At 37.9% G+C, this 27588-nt stretch overlaps 1 protein-coding gene across 4 annotated transcripts in view; it reads left to right on the plus strand.

Annotated features, from left to right (window-relative positions):
• Window positions 1-27588, plus strand: part of RALGAPB (Ral GTPase activating protein non-catalytic subunit beta) — a 93287-nt gene that overhangs the window by 20016 nt on the left and 45683 nt on the right. For 2 of the 4 annotated variants that reach the window (XM_061437565.1, XM_061437566.1), the window contains exons 3-11: window positions 821-1023; window positions 9116-9279; window positions 10782-10968; window positions 14368-14499; window positions 20031-20209; window positions 21506-21654; window positions 21784-22000; window positions 24428-24463; window positions 25687-25888. In XM_061437565.1, the coding sequence (XP_061293549.1) occupies window positions 821-1023; window positions 9116-9279; window positions 10782-10968; window positions 14368-14499; window positions 20031-20209; window positions 21506-21654; window positions 21784-22000; window positions 24428-24463; window positions 25687-25888 (1469 nt within the window). The remainder of the gene's footprint in view (window positions 1-820; window positions 1024-9115; window positions 9280-10781; window positions 10969-14367; window positions 14500-20030; window positions 20210-21505; window positions 21655-21783; window positions 22001-24427; window positions 24464-25686; window positions 25889-27588) is intronic. The other 2 variants (XM_061437567.1, XM_061437569.1) reach the window with 1 other exon arrangement.

The following is a 27588-nucleotide window of genomic DNA, read 5'->3' on the forward strand; positions in this document are numbered from 1 at the left end:
TAATTTGTCCCAGAGTTTTGTCTGGAATTCACTTAAACTTTCCAGTCTACATTATCTGGAATATAGTTTTATCTTCTTTTGCAAGTTGGACCATTTCCCCCTTCTCATTGTACCTTATTCATTCATGATTGCTGGCAGTGGTTCAGTAGTCTCTTAGACAATTTCTCTCAGCCCCTATGATTCAGACAGGTCAGGAGGCTGGAAGTCATTTAGTGTAGCTAAGTGCCTTTTTAAGATGTTACCCAGCTTCAGTCCCTTCTGACTTGTGTTTGATCTTGCCCTTCCATTTAAAATATTATTTTCTTTGCCAAATGAAAATAGTCACACAGTAAGAGTTGGACAGTTCATCTTCCTTCCTGTTGTTTGTTAAAGTTGCATAATCTGAAAATGGAATATGATTAAATTTATGTAAATGATTTCCTAAATGACACATACCCAAATGTGTCATTTGGGTATTAAGTGGAGGAAAATATCTAAAATTTTCTATTTCTGTGCATCTAATCTCTGTGGAAAGCCAAGATGACCTGTACTTTTTATTTTACAGAGCAAACAATAATAATGTCTAAGGGGTGAAAGCCAATGTCGGCTTGATAATTAGAAATAAGCACATAATTTATTTTCTTAAATATTTTGCTTAGAGTTGTCTGAGTATGTCTTATACATGGGAGGTGCATTTTCTAAAATTAATCTGAACCTTGTTGAGACGAATATACTTCAATTGAGAGGTTTTTGGCAATAAGAAGTTAACATTTTAAATCAGTCTACTGATAAACAGGGAGGGATGTTTAATAATTCTATATCTATATTTTCTTTTGTTTAGGTAAAATGGACCATGGAAGTAATTTGCTATGGACTGACCCTTCCATTGGATGGAGAGACTGTAAAATATTGTGTTGATGTATATACCGACTGGATTATGGCTTTAGTGTTACCGAAAGATTCTATTCCATTGCCAGTTATTAAAGAGCCTAATCTATATGTTCAAAGTATACTAAAACACCTGCAAAATCTTTTTGTACCAAGGTAAGCTATACTAGTCTATCTGGCCATTATCCGGATCATAATAAAATATTCATCATTGTTACTTTTTTAAATTATAGGAACTGATTTCATTGTTAAGTCTTTTGAGCAGTAATTTTCATGTCTTTTTCAGTTAAAGCGTTAATATGAATGAGAGAGATGGGCTTATATAATGTTTTCTAGGACTCTTTAACAATGTGTTTTCATTTTAACAGCTTTTGGCTTTGCTTCTAAGATCTGATAGCTATTAGGTGTGAAAATACTGTGACCCCTTTCCCTTACAGTCAAAAAACTCTGCTTTTGCCTAACATAATTCTTGTCTAAACTTAAGCTAAAGAATAACTAAGCCCTGTACCTTAAAATGAATCTTATGAGAGAATGAAGATATAGAAGTAAGCAGATTTGAAATTATGGGCAAATTTGTAGAAGACCAAAAGAATACTTTTGACAGTTTGTTACTGAGTTTTTCTCCTACCTTCTGTGACAGAGACCTTAAATATTGTAATGTACAGTTGCCTTCAGTTCAGTTCAGTTCAGTCGCTCAGTCGTGTCTGACTCTTTGCAACCCCATGAATCGCAGCACTCCAGGCCTCCCTGTCCATCACCAACTCCCAGAGTTCACTCAAATTCATGTCCATCGAGTTGGTGATGCCATCCAGCCATCTCATCCTCTATGGTCCCCTTCTCTTCCTGCCCCCAATCCCTCCCAGCATCAGGGTATTTTCCAGTGAGTCAACTCTTTGCGTGAGGTGGCCAAAGTATTGGAGTTTCAGCTTTAGCATCAGTCCTTCCAATGAACACCCAGGACTGATCTCCTTTAGGATAGACTGGTTGGATCTCCTTGTGGTCCAAGGAACTCTCAAGAGTCTTCTCCAACACCACAGTTCAAAAGCATCAATTCTTCGGCACTCAGCTTTCTTCACAGTCCAACTCTCATGACCACTGGAAAAACCATAGCCTTGACTAGATGGACCTTTGTTGGCAAAGTAATATCTCTGCTTTTTAGTATGCTATCTAGGTTGGTCATAACTTTCCTTCCAAGGACTAAGCGTCTTTTAATTTCATGGCTGCAGTCACCATCCGCAGTGATTTTGGAGCCCAAAAAATAAAGTCTGACACTGTTTCCACTGTTTCCCCATCTATTTGCCATGAAGTGATGGGACCAGATGCCATGATCTTCGTTTTCTGAATGTTAAGCCAACTTTTTCACTCTTCTCTTTCACTTTCATCAAGAGGCTTTTTAGTTCTTCTTCACTTTCTGCCATAAGGGTGGTGTCATCTGCATATCTGAGGTTATTGATATTTCTCCCAGCAATCTTGATTCCAGCTTGTGTTTCTTCCAGCCCAGCGTTTCTCATGATGCACTCTGCATATAAGTTAAATAAGCAGGGTGACAATATACAGCCTTGATGTATTCCTTTTCCTATTTGGAACCAGTCTGTTGTCCCATATCCAGTTCTAACTTGCTTCCTGACCTGCACATAGGTTTCTCAAGAGGCAGGTCAGGTGGTCTGGTATTCCCATCTCTTTCAGAAGTTTCCACAGTTTATTGTGATCCACATGGTTGCCTTACTTATACCTAGAACATTTTTTCCCATTCTAAAAGAATTATATGTCATTTTAAAGGATTTTGGAAATAATAGAAAATGGAGAGGAAAACATTAGTTGCCTACCCATTTGTAGGGATTTCCTTTGAGAAAAATCTGTTTTCATCTGTGTGTGTATGTGTGTTTTTCTTCTTTGAAAATGTCTGTGGAAGGATCAAGAGGGCTGACTTCCATCCTTCTGGAAAAGTTTTGGTTAAGACTTTTGGTCTGTCAGATGAGGGACTGACTATGAATCAGCCAAAAACCAGCTCTGTAAATTTTAGCTTTTTAAATTTAGAAGGAAGATTACTTTGGAAAATCTGAATTAAAAAGAGAATCTTCATTATGTGCTGTGATGTATAGGATCAAGTGTGCAAACATACCTCAAGATATTGTTGGTTGGTTCCAGGGTGCTGCAGTAAAGCAAACATTGAAATAAAGCCTTTTTTGGTTTCCCAGTGCATGTAAAAGTTATGTTTATACTATATTGTTGTCTATAAGTGTGCAATAGCATTATGTCTAAAAAAAAAATACACGTTTTAATTTAAAAATACTAGGATTACTAAAAAGTGCTAACTATCATCTGAACCTTTAGTGAACTGTAATCTTTTTGATGGTGGAGGGTCTTACCTTGATGTTGATGGCTGCTGGCTGATCAGGTTGGGTGGATGTGGTAGTTTCTTAAAATAAGACAGCAGTGACATTTGCCACATTGAGTGACTCATCAGTTCATGAATGATTTCTCTGTAACATGCAGTGCTATTTGATAGCATTTTGCCTACAGTAGAGGTTCTTTCAAAATTAGAGTTAATCCTGTCAAAGCCTGCTACTGCTTTATCAACTAAGTTTATGCAATATTCTAAATCTTTGTTTTCATTTCAATAATGTGCACAGCATCTACACCAGGAGTAGATTCCATCTTAAGAAACCACTTTCTTTGCTCATCTATAAGAGGCAGCTCCTCATCCATGAAAGTTTTATCATGAGATTGCAGCGATTCAGCCCCATCTTCAGGTTCCATTTCTAATTTTAGTTCTCTTGTTATTTCTGCCACATCTGCATTCACTTCCTCCACTGAAGTCTTAAGCCCCTCAGAGTCATCTGTGAGGATTGGAATTGGCTTCTTCCAGACTTTTATTAATGTTCATATTTTGACCTTTTCCCATGAATCATAAATATTCTTAATGCCATTTAGAATGGTGAATCTTTTCCACCGGGTTTTCAGTTTCTACTTGAAATTGAAAATGTCCATCAGAGGAATCACTGTCTATGGCAGCTATAGTCTTACCCAATGTATTTCTTAAATAATAAGACTTGAAAGTTGAAATTACTCCTTCATCCATGGGCAGCAGAATGAATGGTAGGTTAGCAGGCAACATTTATCTCATTGTACATCTCAGTGTTGACTGAAAAAAAATGCACAGCCTAAAAGTTGAGAATTACATTTTATTCATCGGACTTATTGAAAACTATAACCTGGATATAGCCTCTCAGAAGCTCAGAGGGAGTGTTCCAAAGAGGTAAGGAAGGAGCAAGAATATATAGGAGTTTTGCTGGGGAAAAAAAAAAAAAAAAAGCTGTGTAGCAGAACATGAAAAATTACTGCTAATCAAAAAGAAAAAAGACATCTCAAGTTAATGAGTTTTCTTTGTATAGGAAGATGCAAGAGTTTGAGCTTATTGAAATTATTCCTTTGATATGCATCTTAACTGTGTAGGCCCAGTATTTTGTTTTCCTCTGTCCTGAATTCCCCTAGGGTGTACTGTAGGGAGCAGCTGTAGTGACTGGTGGCTTTATGGCCACAACATTGTTTACTGAAATGGCAGGTGACGTTGCTTGTCCACATCCATCAGAGCTCTTGGATGACCAAGTGCTTTGTAAATAACCAGTAGTATTTTAAAAGGAGTCTTTTTTCCTGAGTAGTAGGTCTCAACAGTAGGCTTAAAATATTTAGTAAACCATGTTGTAAACTGGTGTGCTGTCATCTAGACTTTATTGTTTCATTTATATGGCACATGCAGAGTAGATTTAGCATAATCCTTAGGGGTCCTAGGATTTTCAGAATGGTAAATGAGCATTGGCTTCAACTTGAAGCCACTAGCTGCTTGAGGCCCCTATCAAGAGTCAGCCTGTCCTTTGCATTTTTGAAGCCAGAAGTTCTCTCTAGCTATGGAAGTCCTTAGATGGCATCTTCCAATAGAAGCCTGTAGGCTGTTTTGTCTCCACTGGAAATCTATTGTTTAGTGTGGCTACTTTCATCTACCTTATTTATCTTGGCTAGATCTTCTGGATAACTTGCTACAGCTTTTGCATTAGCACTTGCTGCTTCACCTTGCTGCTGCCCCGCCCCCCATGTACACCTTTTTTTTTTTTTAATGGCGACAGCTTCTTTCCTTCAGCCTCATGAACCAACCTCTGCTGACTGCAGACTCCTGCAGCTTCGTCACCATTCTCAGGCTTCACAGAATTGAAGAGAGTGAGGGCCTTGCTGTGGGTTAGGCTTTGGCTTACGGGAATGTTGTGGTTTGTTTGATCTTCTATTCAGACACTAAAACTTTCTTCATATCAGTAATAAGGCCCTTTCTTTTTCTTATCATTTGTGTGTTCACTGGATTAGCACTTTTAATTTCCTTCAAAAGCTTTTCCTTTGCATTCACAATTGGGCTTACTGATGCGGGAGGCCTAGCTTCTAGCCTGTCTTGGCTTTTGACCTGCTTTCCTCACTAAGCTTAGTCATTTCTACCATTTTACAGTGCTTTGTTAGATTTTGTTATACAACAAAGTGATTCAGTTTTGTTCACATGCATGCATACACACACATTCTTTTTCAGATTCTTTTCCATTATAGGTTATTATAGGATATTGAATATGGTTCCCTGTGCTATTACGGTAGGTACTTGTTATTTCTAGTTTTTGATTTAAAGTGAGAGACATGATTCTTCCTTTCACTTGAACACTTAGAGGCATTGTAGGGTTATTAAATGGCCTAATTTCAATATTGCTGTGTCTCAGGGAAGAGGGAGGCCTGAGGAGAAAGAGAAGGCAGGAAAATGGCTGGTTGGTGGAGTAGTCAGAACATGTTTATCAGTGAAGTTTGACATCTTATATGGGCATGGTTTGTGGTGCTGCAAAACAATTATAGTAGTAACATCTAACATCATTGATCATCAAATCATTGTAAAGATATAATAATAATGAAAATATTTTGAGAAATACCAAAATGTGGCATAGAGACACGAAGTGAGCAATGCAGTGGGGCAAATTGCACATATAGACTTGCTCAGTCAGTGTAGGATTGCTACAAGTCTTTAGTTTGTAAAAAACCCACAATATTGGTGAAGTGCAATAAAACGAAGTGCAGTACATTGAGGTATGTCTGTTAACTCCTTAATCTTATCACCACATCACCAGCCACCCAATTCTCCTTCTGGTGGTGTAGTCATTCAGTCATGTCCAACTCATTGTGACCTTGTGAACTGCAGCACACCAGGCTTCCCTGTCCTTCACCATCTCCCAGAACTTGCTCAAACTCATGTCCATTGAGTCGGTGATGTCATCCAACCATCTCATCCTCTGCTGCCTCCTCCTCCAACCTTTGGTCTTTTCCAGGATTAGGGTCTTCTCCAACGAGTCGGCTCTTTGCACCAGGTGACCAAAGTATTGGAGCTTCAGCCTCAGTGCTTCCAATGAATGTTTGGAATTGATTTCCTTAGGATTGACTGGTTTGATCTCCTTGTTGTCCAAGGGAAGTCGTCTCTAACACCACAGTTCAAATGCATCAGTTCTTCGGTGCTCAGCTTTCTTTATGGTCCAACCCTCACATCTGTACATGACTACTGGATAAACCATAGCTTTGACTGTTTGGACCTTTGTTGGCAAAGTGATGTCTCTTCTTTTTAATACACTGTCTAGGTTACATTTGGGTGAATTAAATGCTGGTTGTTTGTATTTATTGATTTCAAAAGAAGTTATAACAGGGAATGGTAGAAAATAAGTGGTAGGAAGACATTGTTTGTAGCTAAGCAGATTCTTCTAAAATGATATTACTTTTAATGCTTTCTTATCATCCCATTTAGGAGACTAATTTACTAGGCTTTTTCTTAGTAAATGGGAGAGTTTCATGGCTAGTATTGTCTCCTCTTTGTACTCTTACCAACTCTGAGTGCTCAGTTAATTTTATTGATGAGAAAAAGCAATTGCATTTATATTAATTAGGCTTTTGCTTTTCTCTTTTGAGAAGCATCAATATAGTATAAATTGTTCTTTTTACTATTTGGTAATTAGCTTGTTTTCCCAAAAGTGTGCGTAATTCTGAGAGGGTGCTGAACTGAGTATTAGAGTTCTCCTGGCAAATTGTATCTTAGGGAGCTGAATATTTTCAGTGCTAAATATTGGGAGTTATGATCTTATCTCCTGTTATTGGGAGTTTTTTGTTTTTGTTTTTTGAGTCAAATAGTCACAAAGTTGTCAAGTTTCCTTAGTTAATTGTTTTTATGAAAACTAACTCTCAGAATAGAGGAAATAGCCTCTACCACTTTGCTGAAGATTAGATCAGAATGATGTAGCCTTTCTCTTTTGCCCGTCAGTTTGATTTGGGGGAGCGCATGGCTGAGTGAAGAGTGACCCATCATCTAAAACTGATTAGGGTCTTCATTGCTCGAATATACTGTACTTTAGAAAGTGTGGCATTCTTCTAAAGCAGTCGTTGGCAAACTTTTTTTGTAAAGAGGCATATAGTAAATATTTTGGGCTTTGTGGGCCATACCGTAGTGTCTGTCACAACTATTCAACTCTACTGATACAGAGAAGCAGCCATAGACAATATATAAATCAATGCGCATGGTTGTGTTCCAATTTTTTTTTACAAAAACAGATGACAGGCCAGATTTGGCCCACAGGCCATACATAGTTCACCAGCTCATGTTCTAGAATGGTTTTTCTGAAGTTCATAAGTTGCTTTTGGAAATATTAGGGGGAAAAGAGCATCTTTGATATTTCGACCTTTCTATTTCTTTTTCAGTAAAGATTGCCGTATTTCTCTTAGCTGTAGAAACTTGGACACTGCTCTTGAATTTAGGCTGTCTGAGTGATGCCACAGTACCTAAGGAGCAGATGTTTCATTTTCTGCACTGGGCAGGTAGTACTAGGAATGGTAGGTAAGCCTGGGTCACCATTTGGGAAGTTTCTAGTGTCGTTGCTGGCTTGTAAGAGTGTTGCCCCCAGGACCACTAGTGGTATTTTCATTTTTACTCTGGGTGTCCTCTTACATGGCTCCATGAGGTTTGGGGCTATTGTATATTTCTTACTCTTGCTTAGTAGCAGACCAACAGATACAGGCTTGAGCCTCTTGGCTTCCCATGGTCCGGATTCACCTCAAACTGAACATGGGACCTCTCCCTGTCCTTGGGGACTCTTGTCTTTTCCTAGGTGAATGTCTCATTATTTCACTCTAGGTCTGGCTTCTTGAGGGGGAACTTAGGGTTGTCATTTTCTTGCAGCTCTGGTGTAAGTGTTTGGTTTTATGGGTCGTGGCCCAGAATCTGAGAATCTTTATCCTGAGGTTGTGATGGAAGTTCTGAGAGCACTCACTTCATTGTCTGGATTTCTCAAGGAGGCTCTGAGATTCCCTCCTCTGATAGAAACATATTTTATGAATTTTTTGTGACATGAGTCATGTAGAAACTTGGCCTCAAGATTTATTTCAATAATAATAGTTACTTGCCTTGGTCTTCACATGGGAACTCTGGAAGCCAATTCACTATTTATTCTTGAAAATCTTAAGGTGATCTATGTTGGACAGTGGGGATAAGGGCTGGGGCTTGTACTTTTATCTTCCTCCTCAACCCTAGCCCTGATATACTAATGTAATAATACTCTTGGGAAAAAATGGTGTTGTGAACTAAACAGAGCTATAAAACTTCTTTGGGAGTATCTTGGGTACCTTTGGGTTAAGTTGCCTCTTTTTTAATAGAGCCACAGTTAGCAGGTGCTCATTTCTGACGAAGTTGTCTCTGTATCCCATCAGTTTTGGGGACCTGTTAGGTTATTTCATTTTTTAGGCTCTTCTCTAGCAGACATTAACTTCAAAGGGATTGTGAGCATTATGAAATTCATGCTGAATTCTTGTGAACATATGTTTAAAATTTTTTTAAAGAATACAAAGGTTATTCTGCTGTGTGAGCAGCAGAAGTGGCTGTGGGTATTTATTTACTCATTCATTCAGCAGAAACCTATGGAGTATCTGTTGTATGTGCCAGGCACATTTCAGACTTAGAAAACCCAGAGATGAAGTCCACTTTCTAGTATCCTCCCTCTCCCCGGGAGCTCTTCAAGCTCTTTAGGAGTGGTAGGTTTAGATCCCAGAGTGCCAAACTGCATGAGAAGGAAATAGCTTTGAACTGAAGAGGGTGCGCCTAGTTCTGTCTGCTGGTGCTGTTAGGGAGTTGCCTGTCTTTAACTGTTGCATTCTGTCCTTAAGCTTGTCAGTGATGTCTGTCTGTCTTCTTTAGACAGGAACAGGGCTCCAGTCAGACCCGACTATGCTTACAGGTCCTGAAAGCCATTCAAAAACTGGCCCGTGAGTCATCCATTATGGCCCGAGAAACCTGGGAAGTCTTACTGTTGTTTCTTCTGCAGATTAATGACATACTTCTAGCGCCACCAACTGTTCAAGGTTTGTTAATTATTTTTTCTGATTTATTGCTGTGCTCCAAACACAGTTCACTTTTAGACTCAATGAGTAGTAGACTCGGTGGGGATTTAAAATTTGGCACTACAGTTGAAAAACCAATATGAGGAGAGACGCAGTGAATTAATACGTGTTTGATAATGACAGCAACAGTAGCTTGTTCAGTGTATCAGGACAGAGCCTATATAAGAAACAGCTAATGTACCTGATTACAAAGTAGTTATCCAGGTAGACTGAAAACTTAATGACTGCAGAAGATATTTTGTTTAGCAAATGAAACCTAGAAAATCTTAAAGTATTCTATTTGGAAGTATGACAAGTGTGTCATTCATTACCTAGCCATCAAAAAACCTTCAGTTTCATGAGTTCAGAGTGTATTTTAAGATGTCTTGCTTTGTATAATATAGCACAGTATACACAGACAATAAGTTGATAATTCTAGTTCCAAATTCCCCTGTTGCTTATTCATCTCTGTATTTTTTTTACTAACACATGTGAGTGTGCTTGTGCTCTGACACAAATGCAGTGTCCAGGAAGAATTTTAGTGTTGAGAGGGACTCCGTAATAGAAATACCCTGTCTGGCATTGGTGATGAGCTAGCCAGATAGGTAGTGTGCCTCTCCCTTAAACAATCCCCATGCCAGGGATTCAGCACCATAAGTCAAGCCATCCATCCCCTTCTGGAGCTTATTATTGTTGAAACTTCATTTTTGCTCATTTGAAATCCTTAGAACTTTTCGTTCTGTATGGAAATCCAAAGTTTGCCTTCTGTGGGTAGGCAGAGTACAGACCGCTGCTCTTCTTAGTTCCCAGGCTTGGAACCGAGGAGCAGCTCTATTTTGGGCTCTGTGGTTGAGGCTTTGTCCTGCCAGAACTAGTCCTTTGGCTCCCTTCTTTGGCTCCCTCTCCCTTGAAGGGTGGCTTTCAAACACATGAAGCATTTTATAGCAAAGTTTGAAGGTAGGAAGTCTCAGGTATTTGTTCTGATTCCTTTTCTTGTTGGCTGTGTGAACTTGGGCAAGTTACTTAAATTTCCAGAACCTGTTTTCTCATCTTCAAATCGGATATAATTGATAATTGGTAATAGATACTATTGATATAAAAACCTACCCTGCAGAATTAACGTGAGGTCACGTGTATGAGCTATGTGGCACGGAAACTGATTAATAGCTGTTCATTGTAGGCAGTCATCCTTTCCCTTCTTCTGTGTGTGCTCCTGTCTCACTACTGGAAGGTTAAGATCTTCCATAAGAACCCAGCAGGGTCACTTGAAAACTTCCCATGTGATAATGGGTTGATGTGTTCATGATTTCCTTCATAAGAGCTCCTAAGAGTAGTTTTTTGTTCTTACTATTAAGTGATTATTTGAAAGTTAAAACTTAACATTGCAGTTATTTTAATTTTTTGACCAGTTCTCCCAAATCAGTGAGTTAAAGATTCTGCTTTACAAATAAGTATGCCAAAGATGTTTTCTTTTTGTTGGTAAGGTGGCATTGCTGAGAATCTAGCAGAGAAGTTGATTGGTGTTCTCTTTGAGGTTTGGTTACTAGCATGTACGCGATGCTTCCCAACACCTCCTTACTGGAAAACAGCCAAGGAGATGGTGGCTAACTGGAGGCACCACCCAGCAGTGGTGGAGCAGTGGAGCAAGGTCATCTGTGCGCTCACTTCAAGGTAAGTTACCGTCATCAACTTGTCTTCTTTCATCCGTCTGGCCATAGGCAGCCTTCCCCTAATTCTGTGTCTTTCTGGAGTACATGGTAAAACCCTCTATTCTGTGTCTCTTATTATTATACTTTAGTTAATAGAATCAATCAGTTTTTAAAAATAGATGTAGCAGTGGGCATTGTGCCTATCTAATCTAAAACCTTTTAGATTGAGAAAGTATGTTGGAGAGGCAGATGAATTCTGAACCCTACTATTCCCACCCCCAAAATCCCACTCTAATTCTAATTATTAAAATGTTTAGAAAGAAAGTGAAAGTGAAGTCACTCAGTTGTGTCTGACTCTTTGTGACCCCATGTGCTGTAGCCTACCAGGTTCCTCTGTCCGTGGGATTTTCCAGTCAAGAATACTGGAGTGGGCTGCCATTTCCTTCTCCAGGGGATCTTCCTGACCCAGGGATTGAGTCCAGGTCTCCTGCATTGTAGGCAGACGCTTTACAGTCTGAGCTACCAGGGAAGTCCAAAATGTTTAAGATCTTCATTAAAAAAAAATGAACCAAAGAAAGTTATAACAGAAAGAGTTAAGTTCACCAGAAATCTTATTATACATAATTTTACAGAAATAGGACCATACCATAATGTTCTCGTATGTAACCAAAGTAGGCAGTTTTTTATAATAATTATTTTGTTTTTTGGTTTCTTTTTTTAGCCATTTATATATAATATCACTATTCTGTGAGTAAACCGTTAGGCTTCATTTTTTTCAGACTTTTTTTTTTTCATTTCTTGTAATATATAACTCTTTAAAAGCTGAGCATTCTTTTTTAAACATGATCACAATACCATTATCACACATGAACAAAATGTTAACAGTTTTCTAATATTGTTTAGCTTTTGAGTGTTCAGATGTCCCTGAATGTCTCAACTTTTTGAAATAGTTGATTCCATTGAATCAGAACACAGACAAGGTTTGGACATTATATTTAGTTGACATATTTCTTAAGCCTATTTTAAACTGTAGGTTCCTGCTCTCTCATTTTTATTTCCTTGCAGGTTTTTTTTTGTTGAATTGGGTTGTTTTGTCTTATTGAATGCTTCACATTCTTGATTTTTCTGATTATGTCCTAGTTGTTAATTAATATGTTCCTCTGTCCCTTATATTTCCTGTCAGCTGGTAGTTAATCTGACAGGAGACTGGAGACTTAATCTGATTTAGACTTATTGGGAGAGTTAGTGGTGGAGGTGGGAACAGATAATTTATAGGTGGTATTACGTATCAGACAGTACATTGGTCTTTTTATGAGTTAATATATATATCTTTATCACTCATTTAAGATGAATTTTTGTTTGTTTATTCTGGTATGTCTTTGTGAATGTCACTATTATGAATCTATTTTTAAATAATACATCCTTTTATCTTGATTATAAAAGTACAATACATGCTTATTATGGAAAATTAGGAAGACATAAGGGGAAATATCCATCACTTACAAATAACTGATCTTTGAATATATTTTCTTCTGCTGCTGCTGTTGCTAAGTCGCTTCAGTCGTGTCTGACTCTGTGCAACCCCATAGACGGCAGCCCACCAGGCTCCGCCGTCCCTGGGATTCTCTAGGCAAGATCACTGGAGTGGGTTGCCATTTCCTTCTCCAATGCATGAAACTGAAAAGTGAAAGTGAAGTCGCTCAGTCGTGTCCGACCCTCAGCGACCCCATGGACTGCAGCCCACCAGGCTCCTCTGTCCATGGGGTTTTCCAGGCAAGAGTACTGGAGTGGGGTGCCATCGCCTTCTCCGATATTTTCTTCCATCTTATCTTTTTTAAAAAATCAATTCGAGATTATTCTTTATAGTGTTACCTGCTTTTTTTAACTTGATGTCTGATTCTTGTCCCAGTAATTACATGTACCTTTTTTCTTCTTATGTAGATCTCAAGATCCTATTTTAAATGGCCTTATAGTTTTTCATTATATAAATGGAATTATAATTCATTTAATAGTTTCTCTGCTGTTTTGATATTTTAATTGTTCTCTTTGTTTTCCTTTTAAAAACTATTGTTGGGAATTCCCTGTGGTTAGGACTTGGCACCCTCACTGTTAAGGGTCTGGGTTCAGTCCCTGGTCAGGGAATTAAGATCCCATGAGTCGCTCAGTGGGGCAGAAACAAAACAAAAAAAGCTAAATAAGGATATAAAAGTAAAAAAGAAAAAATATTGTTGATTTGCGAGTACTTTACACTTAGTCTTTGTATGTATTCTAGTTATTTTATTAAGATATTTTTAGATTAGCTATAGTAGATCATAATCTATTCTAAGTATAATAGATTAATAATTGAGTCAAAGGGCTTTGAACAGTTTTAATACATTTGGAATGTTAGTATTTAGTTAAGTAACTGGTCAAATTCAATTTATGGGACACATACCATAAATTCTAAACTTCATGTAAAGTTATGTTGCAGTTGTTATGGATAAATTATAATAAATTAGTTGTGTTGAGGGCATTTGTAGTATGATGAATCCTTTAAAAAATTTATCGTTTATATTATATGACTATATAATCAACATAAGCATAATTGTGCATGATTATATGATTTATTTATTTATTTGCAGTTATAAATTAAAATTTTAAACAATTTGTAATTTTATAAAATTATATATAATTTGTAATTTATGTTATAGTATACATTGTAAATGGAGAAGGCAATGGCAACCCACTCCAGTCCTCTTGCCTGGAAAATCCCATGGACGGAGGAGCCTGGTAGGCTGCAGTCCATGGGGTTGCGAAGAGTCGGACACTACTGAGAGATTTCACTTTCGCTTTTCACTTTCATGCATTGGAGAAGGAAATGGCAACCCACTCCAGTGTTTTTGCCTGGAGAATCCCAGGGACGGGGGGAGCCTGGTGGGCTGCCGTCTATGGGGTCGCACAGAGTCGGACATTGACTGAAGCGACTTAGCAGCAGCAGCAGCATACATTATAAAATTATATTCTGTATAAGTGTTATATACAGTGTTGTGTATTACATACAATGTTACATATAATAAGATGTATTAAAATTTATAATATGAGAAGCAATATTTAATTTATAAATCACTTGTCATTTTATAATATATAAGTAAATAACAAATTTATAATATAATCATATAACTATATGAGCTAAATTATAAATGATACTAATTTTTTAAAGAAATAAATACTTTAAAATAATTTTTACAAAACTGAAAGTCCTCTTCCAGTTTATTTTATAAAAAGGTTTTCATTTATTTTATTCACTTCAGTGGGGTATAATACAAGTTTCATCTATTTTCTCCTATCATATTTCTCCTACTATATTTTAATGCTTGAATGTATCTTCAGTTCTGTTAAAAATGAACTTGGTGATGTGATTTTTTTTGTTTTAATTTTCTAGATTGCTACGCTTTACATATGGTCCTTCATTTCCTCCATTTAAAGTTCCTGATGAAGATGCCAGTCTGATCCCTCCTGAAATGGATAATGAGTGTGTTGCACAGACGTGGTTTCGCTTTTTACATATGTTAAGGTACCCTTGTTGTTGTATTTCATGTGTCCTTACCCAGTAAATGTCTTAGGCAGGAACCATACTATAACTCCTTGCTGGAGTTCACAGTGTGGCTGCTAAGCCCAGGGGTCAGATAGAGCCAAATTGGACAGTACACTCATCTGCGTCACATGCCCCTTCCATCCTGGCAGGGTCAGGCTCTCCTCAGCTGCTCTTGGGCCACACTGTCTAGGGGCTCTTCCCTGCGGTAGGTGCAGTATTTGTTCTCTTGCCTGTTGCTGCCGCCTGGGTGACAGTCTGTCTTCCAGGATTTTGTCACATTCTGTGGGGCCTGAAGACTATCTTGTTCCTCTCTGTGACCGGCAGTGACTGGTCAGTCTTATTCTCAAGGCCTCTCCTCTGGTAGCCTTGTTTAAAATTCCACTAAGGGAACAGCATAAAATTTCACAGAGGGACAGATTGTTAAAAGTAATAATACTTCATGCTCTTTCTTTCTTTATGATATTGTTTTCAATTCAATTTCATTGCTTCCTGCCTTTCTGTCTTCTAGCCCCATCCTTGTGCTCTGTGGAACTTTAATTCTGTTGTGTACAGTCTTGATTCATAAACTTTTTCCTTGCATCTTTTCTTTCTGGTTTGATGAGCCTCATTTTTCTGTTTGTATATTAGTGATTCTGAATTACTCTGTATGACTTGTTTATAAATTAGGGATCTTAACTATTTTCTGTCATTTTATTTTTCAGTTTGTAGTTTGTTTTTCATCTTTCAGTGATTTTAGTTTATTTTTTTACATCTACCTTTTTCTGTGACCATTTTATATTTCCTTTAAGATTAGAAAGTCTTCTGTGTACTTTGATCCGGTATATACTCACCTATACTCACTCACTGGAGAAGGCAATGGCACCCCACTCCAGTGCTCTTGCCTAGAAAATCCCATGGACAGAGGAGCCTGGTAGGCTGCAGTCCATGGGGTCGCGAAGAGTCGGACTCGACTGAGCGACTTCACTTTCACTTTATGCACTGGAGAAGGAAATGGCAACCCACTCCAGTGTTCTTGCCTGGAGAATCCTAGGGACGGGGGAGCCTGGTGGGCTGCCGTCTGTGGGGTCGCACAGAATCGGACACGACTGAAGCGACTTAGCAGCAGCAGCAGCAGCAGCAGCCTCACTCACTGCTTCTGACTTTGTGTCCTTTGTGCCATTAAGTTCCTTTATATGTATGGGTTTTGTCTTTGGGTTGCATATTATTCCATTGATCTTTCCATTCATTCTTTTTTTTTATTATATACTTTAAAAAAAATTTTTAAATTTATTTATGGCAAAACCATTCATTCTTATAGGAGAGTCACACTTAATTACTTTAACCTTCTATAGTTATTGGTATTTGGTAGAACTAACGACTTTTTCCCTTTTTCCATGTCTTAGAATATTTTTAAGAATCCCTCTTGCCTGTTTAACATTTTAGATGAATTTTATAATCCATTTGACATGCTATAAAGCACATGTGAAGAGAAGAAACTCACAAAACCTGTTGGGGTTTGGAGTATATATTAGGGTAAGGAACATGTCCTGCTTTAGCAGATGAACCTGGAAATCTTAGTGGCTTAGTACAGTATGTTTCATAAAAGCCTTGTGTAAGAAACAGCTTTGCTTAGGTAGTTATTCAGGGCCTCAGGCTGGCAAAGCCTCCGCCATCTTCAACATGTGGCTTTATTAGAGCATTAACTTTGTAGGCAGAAGCCTCTGTATCTGGCTAAAAGATGGAAAAGAGAAAGCAAGGAAAATTATGTGGAAAGTTTTTATGGACCAGTTCCTAAATTGATGTGAATCACTGCTACCCATATTCCTTTGGCTGGAACTCACATATGCCACATTAAATTACAAGAGAACATAGAAGGAAAAGAGAAATTATCAAACAGCTAAGCAATTCTCATCTCTGCCAAAGATGAGAATTGTATTAGCTTGTATTTATATTTAGGAGCAGCTGACATCTTAATGTATTGTGGTTGCCTTTCAAGACTAGGTATTTTTCTTTTTAAGAATCTTAAATATCTTGTGGAAGTGTTTTGTACATCTGCATAATTTTTTGTGTGTGTATGATTATTCCTATGTATTTATTGCTGATGTTGTGAAAGGCCAACTTTTTTTCCTATTGTTAAATCTTACAAGTGGCTGTTGCTGCTGTAAAGAAAATGTTTTACCTATTTTACTTTTGTATATTATATTTGGGGTTTTAAAATGCTGTATTTCACTGATTCTTTTTAGATTTCTAGATATAATGGACACATATATTTGCACATATCTGCAAATAAAAAATGTTTCCTTTCTAGTAATTTATACTTGAGTCTGTGGTAATTCATTAAAAGTGTTTTGGTTGCAGTAAGACCTGTATATAAGTTTGTGTTCTACTGCTTTTTCCTTTGTGAGCTTGAGCAAGCAATTTAGTCTCTCTGAGTCTCAGTCTCTTTTTAATCTATAAAATGGGGATAAAAAATAGTGTCCATCTTGTTATAAGAATTGAAGAAAATGTAAAACAGTGCATCTAGTATGTGGTAGGTGCTTGAAAAGTTGCCATTTTTGTTACAGTTATTTTTGTATATTGTTTTCAGTTCAGTTCAATTGCCATGTCCTGTCCTACTCGCTGGGATCCCATGAACCATAGCACGCCAGCCCTCCCTGTCCATCACCAACTCCCAGAGTCCACCCAAACCCATGTCCATTGAGTCGATGATGCCATCCAACCATCTCATCCTCTGTTGTCCCCTTCTCCTCCTGCCCTCAATCTTTCCCAGCATCAGGGTTTCTTCCAGTGAGTCAGCTCTTCTCATCAGGTGGCCAAAGTATTGGAGTTTCAGCTTCAACATCAGTCCTTCCAATGAACACCCAGGACTGATCTCCTTTAGGATGGACTGGTTGGATCTCCTTGCAGTCCAAGGGACTCTCAAGAGTCTTCTCCAACACCACAGTTCAAAAGCATCAATTCTTCGGGACTCAGCTTTCTTTATAGTCCAACTCTCACATCCATACATGACTACTGGAAAAACCATAGCCTTGACTAGATGGACCTTTGTTGGCAAAGTAATGTCTCTGCTTTTTAATATGCTATCTAGGGTGGTCATAACTTTCCTTCCAAGGAGTAAGCATCTTTTCATTTCACGGCTGCAATCACCATCTGCAGTGATTTTGGAGCCCAGAAAAATAAATTCAACCACTGTTTCCACTGTTTCCCCATCTATCTGCCATGAAGTGATGGGACCGGATGCCATGATCTTAGTTTTCTGATTGTTGAGCTTCAAGCCAGCTTTTTCACTCTTCTCTTTCACTTTCATCAAGAGGCTTTTTAGTTCTTCTTCACTTTCTGCCATAAGGGTGGTGTCATCTGCATATCTGAGGTTATTGATACTGGTCAGAATTTCTACAACACTGTTGTGTTAAAATGACACTGTTTTGACATCCCTCTTTTCTGATTTTCATTAGAATGCCTCTACTGCATGAAATTTTGAATGGGATATTGGTTGTTAATATTAGATAGTTACGGTTTCTTGTGTTCTTGATTTCATAAGCAATTAAAGAATTTTAAATTTAAAAATACAAATGGGAAATAGTGCTGAATTATTTTCAAGTCATATTTTGGGATCCATTTAAGCAATTAAATATCTTTTCTTCTTTTATCTATTGATAGGATATTAATTTTTTTCCCCAGTGTTGAATCATCCTGCATCCTTTAAAGATAAATTCTGCTTGATTATGGAATGTTGTTCTTTTAATATTTTCCCAAATTGTCTCTCTTTCTGTTTTTTGACTAATTTATACTTCGGCAACTTTAAAAAACTTAGGAAACTTCCTATCTTTTTCTGTACTCTGTTGTATGAAAGTTATATATTCCTTAAGAATTTGAAATATGCCACCTGTAAAACTCTAGTAGTGGAATCTTCTTTAATGGTAGTTCTTTTTTTTTAGTGGTCGTTCTTAGATAGTCTTTTCCTTTCCTTCACTATTTATTTCTTTACTTTTGGTTGTGCTGGGTCTTTGTTGCTGCACAGGTTTTTCTCTAATTGCAGTGAGCGGGGGCTACTCTTTGTTGCACTGCATGGGGCTCTAATTGGGATGCCTTCTCTTGTGGGGCCCAGGCTCCAGGGCATGTGGGCTTCAGTAGTTTTCAGCGAGTGGGCTGAGTTGTGACTCCTGGGCTTTAGAGCACAGGCTCAATAGTTGTGGTGTGTGGGCCTAGCTGTTCCATGGTATGTAGGATCTTCCTAGACCAAGGATCGAACCTGTGTTTCCTGCATTCACAGGTAGATTCTTTACCACTCAGCCACCAGGGAAGCTCCTACTCCTTCACTATTAATTGATCTCTTCATACTCTATCCTTCTTCTTGAGCTGAAAGAGTGTTTTAGTTGCTTTTTTTTTTTTTTTTGGATATACAGGATAGGAATTTGAACAAATGCTGGTGGAAAAGAGGGGTTATTGTGTAATGATAGGTCTTACTGGGCGTCGGGAAGCGGTGAACATTCGGTACTCATGATTGGAGGGATCTGGGCAGCCTTGGGATAGGCTGCTCTATCATCTGTCTCTCTTGGCTGTTTTGATCTTCTTGTGCATATATGCACTGCTCTCTTTCTCTGGCCCTGAGGCACATGGGACCTTAGTTCCCCAACCAGGGATTAAACCTGCGTCCCCTGCCCTAGAAGGCAGATTCTTAACCACTACACTGCCAGGGAAGTCCTTAGAGGCTTCTTTTCTCCTCCACCCCACAGAGTGAACTACAGTTCTGTGGATACAGTATACTAATACTAGAAGCCCTTTTCCATACAGGCACACACATTCTTTTGTCCTCACTTTCATTTACTTGAAATTAAGATTCTAACTAGATGGCAAAAGGTTTCAAAGGCCCAGGTCCTCTATAAACCACGGATTTATATTTCTCAGCCTAATTCTTTTGATCTTGTAGCCAGTGGAAGTTCTTTCCAAGTGGCTGGCTATGTGTTAACTAACATTATTACTTTGAGTTGGAAAGGCTGTTTAATGGACACTTAGGCAGACGGTTTTGAGTGAAAACATAAATCTGTTTTTCAGTAGAAATACTCAAGCCCAAATATGTTGTTTTAAATATATCAAAATGTACGACTTGAGTGCATGCACAAGAATGTAAGCACTAATCCCGATTTTCACATAGTTTTTTAAAACTTGGAAATATTAATACTAAAGTAAAATTTTCTCCTTGGGGTTCTTGTACATTTATTTATAATTTTACCATTCTGTTGCTTAATTCCAAACATATAACAATATATCCATATATACTTTTAAAAAATTAAAAATTTCTAGTCTTATTTTGGTTCTCATTCTCTGAATAGGCAAATGAAGTTTATGTAAGCACACTGCAGGTCTTCTGTAGAGTTGATGTTTGCTTCTCTAGCCTATTAAACACAGATTCATCTCCTCTCTTAATCAAATAGGTACACACAGCCCTGTTCTTAAAATTATATTGTGTGTATTTTATTGCTAAAGAAATTTCTAAATGTATAATTAATTCTTGCTCTCTCTTTTGATAGTAATCCCGTGGATTTGAGTAACCCAGCCATTATAAGCTCTACTCCCAAATTTCAGGAACAGTTCTTAAATGTGAGCGGAATGCCACAAGAATTGAATCAGTATCCCTGCCTTAAACATCTGCCTCAAATATTTTTTCGTGCCATGCGTGGAATCAGCTGTCTGGTGGATGCATTCTTAGGTGAATTTTGTATATGTTGCTGGATGTTTGAAGATAACTCTAGAGTCTGGTTTTAGAGACTATTAGGGGACAGCCCAAAGAAAAAGATGAAGAGATTTGATTGCCAAGTAGTAAACTAGGAAAAATTATTTGCAACTAATGTAATAGCCTGAGTGTTTTTGTTATTATTATATAAATGCTGAATAGATCAGACGATGCAAAGAGAAAAGAATAAGACCCAGTAGGTAAGTGGACAAAGGCTATGAATAAATGATTTGCAAGAGAGAGACGTGTCATTTCACTAATAATCCTAGAAAATACAGATTAAAATGTGTTAGGTATCATTCTTATATGAATCATTAGGAAGCAAATTATACTTTTTGTGAAACGTTGTTTTAAACTGTTTTTCACATGAAAAGTCAGAATTTTTTTAACCTGTTAAAGAGCAGTGATATTTAATGTACTCAGATGCTCAAGTGTGTCCAACTGTTTGTGATCCCATGGACTGTAACCTGCCAAGCTTTTCCATCCATGGAATTCTCCTGGCAAGAATAGTGGAGTGGGTTGCCATTTCCTCCTCCAGGGGATCTTACTGACACAGGAATTGAACCCACATCACTTAACATCTCCTGCATTGGCACGCAGATTCTAGTGCCACCTGAGAAGCCCTTGATTACATACCTGTCATTTAGAAAACATTTGTTATGTGTACTTAATATATTACAGAGGTATTACAGAGGTAATACATTAGTTCAGTTAAGTTTGGCTGCCACTTGGTCAAAAATACCAGTGGTTTAAACAGGGTAGCTTATTTTCATACATGGTAAGCCCCAGGCTAAGCTGTATGGGGCTGCTATGGCAGGTCCATCATTCTCAGAAACCCAGGGCACTTCCATCTTCTGGCTCTTCATCCTTTGTGCACATTCTCATGGGCCATGATGGTTGAAAGAGTTCCAGCCATCCTCTTAGTAACTAGGAAGGAAGAAGCATCTACCTTTGATTGGTCCTTAAAAGGACACTTAAAAGGAGATTTTTGGAGAAGACTCACCTAGTAATCACCCACTTCTCTATGGTCAGAACATGGCCACATCTGGCCATAAGCAAGCCTTTGGAATGTAGTTGTTTATTCTGGGTAGCCACGTCCAGCTAAGTTTTGTGTTCTGTAACTCAGGAAGAAAGGATGGTTGGCAATTGGGAGGCAGCTTGTAGTCTCTGCTATACTAGTCGGTCCTGAGCCTTCACCAGTGTTGCTTGAGGAAGATGTGCTGACCACATATTTTGAACAAGAAGAATAACTCTTTTTGTCTTTCTTTAAAGGCATTTCTAGACCCCGATCAGACAGTGCTCCTCCAACACCCGTGAACAGATTGAGTATGCCTCAGAGCACTGCTGTCAATACCACCCCACCACATAACCGGAGGCACCGGGCTGTTACTGTGAATAAGGCCACCATGAAGACAAGCACAGTAAGAGTTTTCATCACCATTATTATACCTTATAAAATTGGCTGTTTAAACAGCCATCCTTTTAAAAAGTCCTGCTATTTTTGCAAACTTCTTGTGACTGTGGCTATATTTTTTTTGTTCTTCTAACAGGTTAGTACTGCTCACACCTCAAAAGTTCAGCATCAGACATCCTCCACCTCTCCTCTGTCAAGTCCAAATCAGACTAGTTCAGAACCCCGGCCACTGCCTGCCCCCCGGAGACCAAAGGTTAACAGCATCTTGAATCTCTTTGGATCATGGTTATTTGATGCAGCATTTGTTCACTGTAAACTTCATAATGGGATAAACAGAGACAGCAGCATGACTGGTAAATATTGCTCAAGAAATACGTTGTCATTTTTTTCTTTCCTTTTTTTTCTTTTTAACCTTTCCTACCTGCAAGATTAATATGTATCTTAAAAAGCTCTCTGTCTCTGACCAAGCAGTGTCTTGTGCTTAACCCCTTCCAGCTGAACTAATTTTGAACGTTTTCCTACGTGTCCTTTTCATGTTTATTCTACGAGGTTTGGCTTTTGTCTGGTTTTATTAGATACATTTCAGGCTAGCCACTTTTTGTTCAATCAGATTCCTTTCAGTAGGTGACCTGGAAGTTCCCTTCATGTCAGCCAGGATAATATTATTGATATAAAGAATTAAACATGATTGACCGGAAACTTATTCACAAGAAGTGTTTTCTTAGATTTTGACAGCCATTCACTCATTACTGCATATAAATCAAATTTCTGCTTCACAGAAGACTATCCTTTTAGGTTTTAGTCTAGAAAAGTTTATTTCAAGGGCACATTTTAAAAAAATATCATTTGCTTTGTAAGTAAATAAGACTAATAAAGAATTAATAACTCAACCTTGATATCTCAGAAATGAAACTCTTATCTAAATCTGATCTATGTCATCTTACCATTATAGTTGTAAGTAGTGGCATTAGGGTGCAGGATGGGAGGGCGGGGTCCTATAGAATATACTGAATATTTATGACTGTATGAATAGAGCTGAATAATAATAATGGCTAACATTTATTGAGTTGTGGTTACTTTGTACCAAGCACTGTGCTTTATGCATTAATTCTGCTCTATGTAATAATATAATTAATATTGGTTGATTGGTAAGAGAAGCACTTTTCCCCTGGGGTTGGAAATAACTTGAGTTAAAAGGATGCCTAATTGTATTAGATTATGCATCTTCCCTGGTGGCTCAGACAGTAAAGAATATGCCTGCAATGCAGGAGACCCAGGTTCTGTCTCTGAGTTGGGAAGATCCCCTGGAGAACGGAATGGTAACCCACTCCATTATTCTTGCCTGGAGAATTCCATGGAGAAAAGAGCCTGGTGGGCTACAGTCCATGGTGTCACAAAGAGTCAGACACAACTGAGTGACTACCACACACAATGCATCTCTGGGGAGAGTGTTGATTTCAAGGATAAAACTAATAAAATAGCCATAAAAGTTTCTTGCTTTCTCTCAGAAATAAATTCTTTTCTTTTATATATCATCTCAGAACTAAGGGTCTATGTCTGTTAGCATTATGCACATGTAATTATTCTGGATGTTCTTATAAATCTTTAAATAATTTATAAGAGAAGTGGATATAAAGACATTTTCAGGAATATAATTTGAGGTTGCATGATTGAGTTTAGGGATTCCTTGTTTGTTTTGTTCAAATTCAGATACCTTTTATTCTACCATTTCATATTTTATTTACAAGTTTGACTTATGGATAAGTAAATGTATTTATTTGATGACTAAATGAAAACACTTAAAAAACTTTCTGGCTTCTATTTTCTTATTTCATGTGCCTTATATTTTGAATTTTATGACCCATGTTTATGTTTATTGTATTATATTTTCTAGATTGAGTTAGTCATATATTTATTTTCACTAAGATATAATTCTTTTACAGTGTAACTTTTGGGTATCAAGCTGTTGACACTAAAATCCCTGAATCCAGAGTGGTTCAACCTGCTGCTTCCTTGGGGGGCTTGCTTAAAGGGAACTTACAAATCTTCCCACTCTATAGGGAGTTTTTAACAGCTTTGCTCATCCTCTCGTGCCAAAAGATAGAAACTAAAATTCACATCGTATGTGGGCAACTAATTCTTATTTTCAACTCTTAACCATTTTCCTTGGTGGAGAAAGGATAGCAGCTCTTCTTCCCCGACCTTGTGTTCAGAAATGAGAAAATCTGTTGTATTACTCAGGAGATAGGAGGTGTCCAGACAGTTGAATGGGTTAGAGTCCTTTTGGGTCCTGCTTTTGAGGATTTGGGGGTGGTGGAAAGTTGGAGAATACTAACTCTATTAGTCTGTTTTCTAAGTACTGGCTGCCATCAAGGAATTCTGCCATGTAGTTCACCTCTAACTTAAAATGTTTGCTTCTATGAACTAGTTAGCTTTAGATATACATGACAGTACACGGTGCTTTGTAAATGTAACATTGAGCTGGGAAGGGTTAATGAACTAAAATTTTAATGCACGTTATGGGCAGTTCAGAACCTCAATTCTTTGTAGTTATGTAATTTTCTTCGTTCATTGTTTTGCATGATACAAAAATCATAATTTTGGATCTGAATGCACAGTTTCCTGTTTTTGAACTAGCTTGTTGTATCATAAAGCTTTTAACCTAACTTTTAAAAAGCTAAAAAGCTTCTAAACTTATTGTAAAATTTCACCATCTTTAAAGTATTTTATAATTACTGCTGTCCTTTGATTTGTTTCCATTTATTTCTATTATCTTGCAGCATCTTTTATCCAAATTCTTCTTTCTTATAAATCTTGTAAGTAGGAACCAGAAGCTTCTCCTTAATTGCAGTCATGTTTTTATTTTTTTCATAATTCCATTAAAATTTTTGATTGTCATTGTCTCTTGTAGTTTTTGCACTTGGGAAGAAAAATACTTTTCTGTGTTTTGAATGGGGAAGATTGTTGGCAAAAGCAAATTAATCTGCCTGAATCAGTCCCATTATTTTGTACACTAGTCTGGTCATGTCATGAATTCCAGGATTTTGCACTAACTGTGTTTTGGCTTTTTTTTTTTTTTTTTTTTAATTTAAAGCTTAAGCTTATTTTTTTACAGATTTAGTGTTTGATTTGTATGCATTCTGCATGTAGTGTTTTTCAAATGTATTATTGCTGGATACCTTATTCAGGACTAAAAATGGCTCATGGGAAGTTGCATAAAGATTTATGCTTGACTCTGCATTCTGTTAAATCTATTACTATAAAATAAACATTTCATGTAGAGTGATAAAAGATTTCAGAGTGACTTTCACTACACAATGAAATCTTTTCCTAAAAACGCGAGCAACTTTCGAAGGGCTTCTGTTTCAGTGACAACAAATGACCATGATAATCTTTCTTACCCAATCCAATTTTCTGATTTATCAACCTCAAGTTAGCTGCTGTCTGTGGTTGTTAAAATTCATTCTCATTTTGCTTGGTTGAGCAATTCTTTGGTGTGTGCTTTGGAGTTGGGTGGGTGGTGGGAACGCTCTCTCTTCCTCCCTACCCATTCTGTCCTTACCTTGTCCTCTCCCTGAAGTATACACCCTGGCATGGGATGACCCATTCAGTTATGATGTCTGTCTGGGGTAATGTGTAAATTGCAGCACCTATTTTTTTTTATTGTTTAAGCATCACTTTTATCAGGAGAGGAAAAAACAGAATAATAGAAAAGCCAAATTCTGTGTTATATATCTGTATGTGTGTGAATACAGATATATATAAATGTACTCTGCTAATCAAAAATTCAGTTGAAAAATGCTTCTTGTTGAATCTGTTAACTGACAGTACCACTATAAACTAATTGTTACTCCTTTTCAAAGAAGATTTCAGAGAGCCCTTTAAAAAAAAATTAAGACCTAGTTGCCAAACAAAAGCATTATTGGATTCTATTCAAGTAGCTATTTAATGACACCAACATTTGATCTTTGTGTCCAGGGTCCCATGAGCCTTTTTGCATATCAACAAATATAATAAAACCCTCCTTTTTTCTCCCCAGCCATTACAACACAAGCTAGCATGGAGTTTCGACGGAAAGGGTCACAAATGTCCACAGACACCATGGTTTCCAATCCTATGTTTGATGCAAGTGAATTTCCCGATAACTATGAAGCAGGAAGAGCTGAGGCTTGTGGGACACTGTGTAGGATTTTTTGTAGCAAGAAGACTGGAGAAGAGATTCTGCCAGCTTATTTATCCAGGTCTTAGAATTTTTTTGTTTATTTTTCCATTTGTATAGTTGTGATAGTGAAAGTCTATTGTAGCATGGCTTGGTAGGCTGAATTGATAAGTAAATGTTGGTTTTAAATACCTGCAAATGCATGTAAGTAATTGAAAGTTTTGCTTGAATTCCTTTTTACCTACCGTACTAGATTTTATGAGGACCCCCAATACATCTCTTTTATTTTAGAAGTATTTATTCTAACTTGTTGACATTTAATAATTATAGAGAGATTTGGAAGGGCCACACTCAATTTTTGATACATGTTTTTTGGCCACAGTATTAGACACTATAGATGATCCAAAAATGTTAGCTGTCAATCCTGCCTCTAAGGAGCTAATTTTCTCAAGCAGAGCCATGTACACAGTAATACCAATCCAGCAGCAATAGGAAGTTGGCAGGAGAGAGACACAGATAAAGTGCTATAGGAATTCAGAGGAACAGCAGCATACCCTTGCTCCGGAGGTTCAGGAAAGAGTACAGAGAGTTGGATGATTGTGCTGGACTTACTAGATGGCTAGTTACTTAGACTAGCAAGTGTTAGCAAGTTGAATGGGGTCATTCTATCCAAATCTGTGCCTTCAGCCAGTCTTTTTGAATGTCTCTGCCATCCGTTCAGTTGCTTATGCCAGAAACTTGCTGTCATTTTAGGCCTCTCTTCTCTCCCTCTGTATCTTTAGGTGGTCAGCCGACTCTTGCCTTTCTTCTACTTAACCCTCTTTCTAATCTCTCCACTCTGTCCCCACCATGACACTTCAGGTGTCACTTTTTCCCTAAATTAACTGGTAATGGCCTCCTATTTTTCTTGACTCTCTTTTGCCCTCCTCAGCTGATCTTTCACACAGCTGCTGATGTGATGTTAGAAAGAACATTCAGGTGTCTGTGTACATACTAGATTCTCAGGAGAGAAGATTAAACTGACTCAGAAAAAGTAGAGAATATAGGTAGAAACAGAATGGTACATGCAGGGAACTAATCAGGAGTTAATAATAATAAGCTGTTGACTTTAATGGAACCCCCTCTTAATGTGACTTAAGCAAAAGTTTGAGAAACTCATGCTATTTAATATGTCTAAGATCAGGACATGCAGCAGGGTCTCACAAAGGGCAGGAACCAGGGGTTAGAAAGTATTCAGGGACCAAAACACCTTTCTTCCTTTCTGTTTCTCTGTCGTCATGGTCTTCTAGAACTGCCTCATTCTTCTGTTATCTGCATATCAATTTCTTACATTGTAGTGTGCTTCTAAGTTCCACATTTCCATGGCCTTTGCCTTGGTGACACAAAGGCCAATTATTATTCTGATTCCCAATTTCAGATTCCTGGGAAAGAGGATCTGATTAATCAGCTGTCTGCCTCTAATCTGATCAGCTACAGCTGTGAAGGTGGTTCATACTGCATACAGGCACCCCTTGTGGGGGCACATTTCTTAGGAGGGAGACTGTGGGTTGGGGTGGTACTCCAAACGGTGTCAGTAGCAGTAAGGGAGAAGGCTGTGACCATGAGCCTTCCATCTGGCCCATAAGATCGGATGGGTGGTAGTGTGATCAACCAAAGAACAGATGCGTGAGGGGGCCGAGGATGGGCTTAGTGTTGAAGCTGTTGAATTTGAGGTGCCTGTGGGTTATTTATCAACAGATATTTATAAAGTTCCTACTTTGTGCCAGACACGGTGCACAGGGA

This window comes from Bos javanicus, chromosome 13 (genome assembly GCF_032452875.1).
Source record: "Bos javanicus breed banteng chromosome 13, ARS-OSU_banteng_1.0, whole genome shotgun sequence".
Taxonomy (NCBI): domain Eukaryota; kingdom Metazoa; phylum Chordata; class Mammalia; order Artiodactyla; family Bovidae; genus Bos; species Bos javanicus.